This window comes from Thermobia domestica, chromosome 3, assembly GCF_964235325.1.
Source record: "Thermobia domestica chromosome 3, izTheDome1.hap1.1, whole genome shotgun sequence".
Taxonomy (NCBI): domain Eukaryota; kingdom Metazoa; phylum Arthropoda; class Insecta; order Zygentoma; family Lepismatidae; genus Thermobia; species Thermobia domestica.
Genome location: NC_137456.1, coordinates 121,027,260 through 121,033,829, shown reverse-complemented (window position 1 = coordinate 121,033,829; position 6,570 = coordinate 121,027,260). Strand labels below are relative to the sequence as shown.

At 36.0% G+C, this 6,570-nt stretch overlaps 1 protein-coding gene across 1 annotated transcript; it reads right to left on the bottom strand.

The window, feature by feature from the left end:
- Positions 1–3,707: 3,707 nt before the first annotated feature.
- On the bottom strand, positions 3,708–4,139 carry LOC145681933 (protein GVQW3-like). The gene has a single exon (XM_081753534.1). It carries the CDS (start codon positions 4,137–4,139, stop codon positions 3,708–3,710), a length of 432 nt encoding a protein of 143 aa, XP_081609660.1.
- Between the last annotated feature and the right edge of the window lie 2,431 nt (positions 4,140–6,570).

Here is a 6,570-nt window from a genome sequence, read left to right as displayed (position 1 = left end):
TGAACCTGCATTTTCCCATAAGACATTTGTTACTTACTACTCTATAAGTTGGCCACCTGTCTATCTTGGAAGTTGGCCACACTGAAGCAATGTTTACCCTATGATGATAAAGATAAATGTACCTGCGTATCTTGGCCACGAAAAATATAGTTTTGTTATTTTTCTTAACTCTTTCGAATCCCCATATGAGAGGCAGATGTTCTGTATTTGTGACTGGACACAAAGAAGCATAGATTCACCATGGCCAGAACACTACCCTCAATAAAGGGTGGTGAAGGAAGATGTGAATAAGAAAAAGCACGTACAGGAATTCAGGAAATGGTTGTATGTATTTGTTTATCCTGTCTGTTTTGGTAAAACCATTAGCTATATCGGCTCCTTTCATCAGTGGGAAGCTTTAGTAATTCCCGAAAATTCTCAAGGTTAAAGCTCAATTGTCATTTATTGGCACCTGACTGCATGTCAAAAGGCAGCGGAGGTTTTGAGATATGAATTCCCTCAAGATTTTCTCAAAACATCTTTTGCTCCGAGGGAAACAAGAGGTAGTTAACTACAATATTAGAATGTGCATATCTGCAAAAAAAAAAAAAAATAATAATAATAATAATAATAATAAAATAAATAAAATAAAAAAATATAAATAAATAATTAAAATAAAATAAAATAAAATAAAATAAAATAAATAAATAAATAAATAAATAAATAAATAAAGCAAATATGTTTAGAATGAACCACCATTCAGTAACAAATGAAAATAGGTCATATAAATTGCATATGAATTTCTCAATTTATAACTTAGCTTTTCTTGTTTTCAATCTGAATAACTCAGTGTGCTATAATATCAATTTCAATAAACTGCGTACATACACTTCTATTTCATGGTTATTTGTGTTATTGTGTTTTCAATCCGAATAATCCAATGTACCAGACTAGTTTTCAGGAAGAGAAAGGTATGCATTTATATTAAACATACTATCAAGAGCGCCGATCCTGGGGGAACCGAGGGATCCCGGGCCCCCCAAAGCTCATGTGGCCCCTATTTTATTTATGAGTATACAATATTTGGTATAATTTGAGTGCAATTTGTCTTAAAATCTTCATATATATACATTCTGCATCTGAATGCCCCCCCCCAAAAAAAAAATTTACAGAGAAATCAGCGCTCTTGCATACTATAGTAATATTTTCTAGTACGTACTGTATATTTTTATGATTACTCTATATATATTATTTATAAGTAGCTATCGTGCCACTGTTTATTAAAATTTTACAATCAAGTAATACTAGAAATCCTATTCTAAAAATACACAAATCACACTTATTTTCTGTAAGTTGGCCACCTGTCTAATGTAAGTTGGCCACTTTTCGATGGAACCGATGGTGGCCAACATAGACAGGTTTCACTGTAGTTAGTTAATTACCAAGCTGTCAGCTGTAGTCCGCCCATAGGAAAAAAAGTGATGGAACTTCAAAGATAAATTGGGGTCTATGACAAACACAAGAAAGAAAGCATTTTTTCAATCTCTGCTATGTATTTGGGAAGGTAGATAGCGATTCAGATGACATGTTCAAGCTATACAGTTGATGTGGAGAGTAGAAAGGATCGAATGATTCAAACAAAAGCAGTTTGAGCAGTGTGTGCATATCTTACAATAGCCATCGACTCGGAGTGATAACATAATTGAGTGATAAGGGAATCGAAGCAGTATTGAATGGGTGTCTTTAATGCTTCCGGTTCGATATCTAGGTATCCTGCTTTGTAGAAATCAAATCGAACTATGTTGCGGAACAGGGGAGCACAGAATTGAACAGCGTAAACGATTGGAGATTCAAAAACTTGTTATGGTGCCAGATGTTCGTGTCCTGGGATTGTGTCAGTGAGGAATTTGACAAAGTTTTCGTAAGGGCCGAAAAAATACATATCCAGGGGCTGAACTAGTCCTGTGTATCCAGCCGGGATCAGTTTCTTCGCGAATGTAACATTTGCAGGAACAAATGTGACTTAAAGTTCGTTGTCTTTGTTCGTTGTATTGTACAAACTGCTTTTGTTTGGATTATTCGATCTTTTCAACTCTCTACATCAACTATATGGCTTGAATATGTTGTTTGAATCGCTATCTCACTTTCCCCAAATACATAAGAGAGAAGGAAAAAAAGGCTTTCCTTCTTTTTTGTGTTTGACATAGGCCCGAAAATTACCTTCGAAGTCCCATCACTTTTTCCCTATTGAAGGACTGCAGCTAATAACTTGGTAATTAACTATCTACTTGATTCTCTTAAAAGATATATCTCTTATTGGACAACTCGAGTCCTCATGTCGTACCCTTTGCTTGTAAGCATGCTGAAGTTGCGGGTGTAAAATTTAGCAAATAAACTGTTAATTAAATGTAAGGGAATATTTTTCGGAAAATACTCTCTAAGGAAGAAAAGGTAGAAATTTATAAAGTACTCAAATTCTTTTTCTTTATTTTGAAAGTGGTCAATATTTGGATTTGCCAAGTTGGAGGTGTGCTCTGCGATGCACAATCTATTTTTTTTAATTACATGATTCAGCATTTTAAACAAATCCATATTTGAAGGGAAAAAAGAACGATTTCTACAATATTATTTAAATTTCTGGTTTTATATTTACTTCTTATTAGCATTGATAAAATTTAATAATTACTTATTTTCTTACATCATGATTCCTCTTGTCAGTAGTAGTGTTTGTAGGTTTTGCTTGCAAGAGGACAAGATTTTCCGATATAGGTTTCACGTTTTTCATTAATGCATTATTATAGTATTTTTTGAAATGTACGGGGTCAAGTACCTGCCTACCCTCTAGAAATGACACCTCTGAGCGAAATTCGAAAGAATTAGTTTCTAGAATGAATATTTTTCCATATAGCTTTAAATTCAAGAGTAAACATCAGACTGTGCTGTATTGATCTTTAGCGTCCCTTTCAAGACCGAGGTTGTACAAAAATTATATACATTAACGTGGAATCCGAACAACATGAGCGCTCACCGAAAATGGAAAATGGATTTCCCAGGTCGGAGTAAACGTTGTGACTAGAGGAGAAGGAGTTCTGATGTTTTAAATGTATATGTTGTAATGTATTATATTACATAGTTGTGATATACAAGGGTCGTTCAAGGTTGACCGGGACTTTTACTTCTTCAGAGGAAACAGATAACACAAGAAGCCCCAAACTATGTCAGCTTTTCAAAGTATTCTTCGTCGCGAGGCACCGTTGCCATCGTTGTGAGGCTCCTTGATTTCCTTGGCGTAGAAATAACTTGTTTGTTGTCAAAGCCACTGGAGGACATCGTTTCGCCGTGCATCATCTCTCGTGCATTTCTTCCCACCCAGATGGTCTTTAAGAGGGCAAACAAATGATAATCACTGGGGGCTAAATCTGGACTGTAGGGGGGACAGGGTAGAACTTCTCATCGCATTTCCACGAGAGTAGTTGTTGTCACATTGGCCGTGTGAGGGCGGGCATTGTCATGGAGAAGAATGACATTTCCAGACAACATCCCAGGTCTTTTCTTGCGAATGGACTTTCGTACAGCACTACTCAACAATGTGGAGTAATACTGGGAATAAATTGTACTCTCTTTGTCCAGAAAATTCACATGGGTAACACCCTTCAAGTTCCAGAAGACACTTGCCATGATCTTTCCAGCGGACGGCTGCGTTTTGCTTTTCTTGGGCAGCGGGGGACCTATACGCCGGACTCCATATTGCTTCTTTTGGTCTCTGGGGTTGAATTGTGCAACCATGTTTCATCACACGTGATGATGGATTGCAACAATTCATCTACTTCAGCTCGAAACCGATTCAGAAGCTTTTCACAGACCGCCATGCGTGTCCACTTCTTATCAAATGTCAGCTGGCGGGGAACCCACCTTGCACAGATTTTGCGGAAGCGTAAGTGGTCGTGAATGATTGTCTCAACACTCCCGACATTGATATTCACCTCGGCAGCAATATCCCGCACTGTTACTCGCTGGTTTTCAAGAATCATTTGCTCAACACGTGCGATAATCACTGGTGTGACTGCACTCGGGCGAATGTGTCCATGCGCTTCATTTGTTACCAGCACCCGTCCTTCATGAAACTGTTCACACCATTCGTACACTCTTATCCGTGACATCGTATGTTCACCTGCATGCTACCTCAATATTTACTTGGGGTCAATGCCCAGATGGTCTATTTCTATTAGAGAATATACACATTGCTATATCAAAATGGAGAGAAAATAGATTTCCCTTTCCCTTGTAAGAAGTTCCGGCGGACGTAAGGATCCAGGTTCAACCTTTTGGACTTATCCTCTGCAACAGCAGTCCCACTTTTGTGACTAGAAGTGTACTGTGACCTTCAAGATCTGAAAATGAAATTTTTCCTTTTATTTAATTTATACAGTGTATTACATAATAATAGGGCTAAGTTTTGGTTATATAAATTAAGCTATAAAGAAAAAATATTAAGAGAAGGTAATGCTGCATTCAATATTATTAATCAAGCATGTTATCAGGTACCTTACAACATGTATTACATTTAAACAACTATTTAGGTATAACCAGAGAAAGTAATATCAAACAATTTTCAATGTTACGATTTCCCCGAAAAGTTGCATATATTTAAAAATCCAACCAGACACCATGTTACTAAATAAGTTTTATGTAAATTTGCGAAAGTTAAATTCTGATTCAATCTGACATGAATGACTTTATCACTACTTAAGAATATAATTAGATAGGATAATATTGAGGTACACGAAACAAAAACATAAATAAATAAAAATAAAGATTATTTTATAATTCAAATCTGCAATTATTTCTTCTTCTCCGATGATTTTAAAATGTTATCAGGAGATATTGAAGTCTACTCAGTTCTGCTACTCAGTTTATTTCAAACTATTTTGTAGACTAATCTTCAACTTTGACTATACACAACAGTTGCCGGCAATAGCCCAACTAACTTGAAAAAGCTGATAGGTCAGGTTGAACGATACTTACAAATATTTGACAGAAAGAAACCACATCTGCAACAGACAGACACAACAAATGTGGTCTAACTTAGTACACCGCAAGAGGCCGTTGATCCTCCATAGGGCTGGAGAAATTAGAAAAAACAAAGAAAAATTAAATAAATAGAGAAAAAAAGAGAATTACAAAACAATAGAACTTTGTTATGTGTAGATAACAGTTTCAGCAGAAAGGTAAAAATACATTTACTGTAATTGATAATCAGTGGAAAAATGGAATTGATACAAAGTTAATGAAAATAAACACTAAATTAATTATAAAATTATAAAACAACATTAAAAATATAGATGAATACTGACATCATATTTACATAATTGTTCTATTTGCTAAGAAACAGGTTCTGAGCAAAGATACCGGACAAGACACAACATTAATTACGGAAACCCGCTACAAATTAAATATTCTCAACTTTCATCGAAAAGAAAATCAGAAACTTATAAGAACAGTGAGCAATGACGTACGAAAATTAACAAGTTTGAGGAATGATCTTTAGATATTACTGTTAGATTTAAATGCAGTATGTGTGATAGAAGTATTATCTATTGGAAACTCTAATGCCAGAAATTGAGTTTGTTGTGAGCTGTTGATTTTAGTTTACACATTCTGAAAGTTGTTAATCTTAGTCTGGCTGAGGAGCAATGGGCGAACAGCCGAGCTGTCATCGAGTGTTTACAGGAAAAAAAAATGACTCCTAGACAAATATATAGTGATATACAAGAAAAGCTATGATCCCTTAAACCTTCGTAGGTTACTATTAAAAACTTGTTTGCATTCTTGTAATGCTGAACGTCCATTGAAGACGAAACTTGCAACTGAGGATCCTTATATAGCGTTGACTTAAAAAAAAAAAACGGTCCTATCTATTACATACGAAGTTGAAAGATCAAAGAGTACCCCTCTGGCATATTGCAGAGACTCATTGCATTTCGTAGGAGAAAGTACAACATCCTGTTGGGGAAGTATTGGTCCTGAGAGAAATATCGACTGAATGAATTCCCAAATTTCTAAATGCTAAACACTGCTAGTAGTGAGTGCTCGCCTGTAAACAGATAATTGACCTTTGTGAGCAGGATCCAAAAAACTTTCAGTCAAGATGTGTGATCAAGGATGATTCAGGTTAAATGCACTACTTTGACCCGAGACAAAAGAGTGTTCAAAGCAGTGGAAACACCCCTCACATTCTACTTTCAGAAATTTTCGTGGGAACCATCTCCTTGTAAGGTGATGAACAGCGTGTTTGATGACCAGAGTTGGTGACTCCGGGAGTATTCTTATTTTGATCTATCTCCCGAAAACGCTATGCTGAGCGAAGAACACTATTTGAAGTTGTTAAGAAAAATTTTTCGTGAAAAATGAAGTGACTGGCGCATAAACTTATAGAAAATCGTCCTGATGCACCAAAATAACGCGACAACTCATAGGTCAGTTGCACTGGACCTCCCGACATGACAGGTATCATGTTGCGGCAAAATTTGGATCACCCAATTTAAGAAAAAATTAGGTACTGTAGTTAAAAGTGTAATTTTCTGGCGTAAG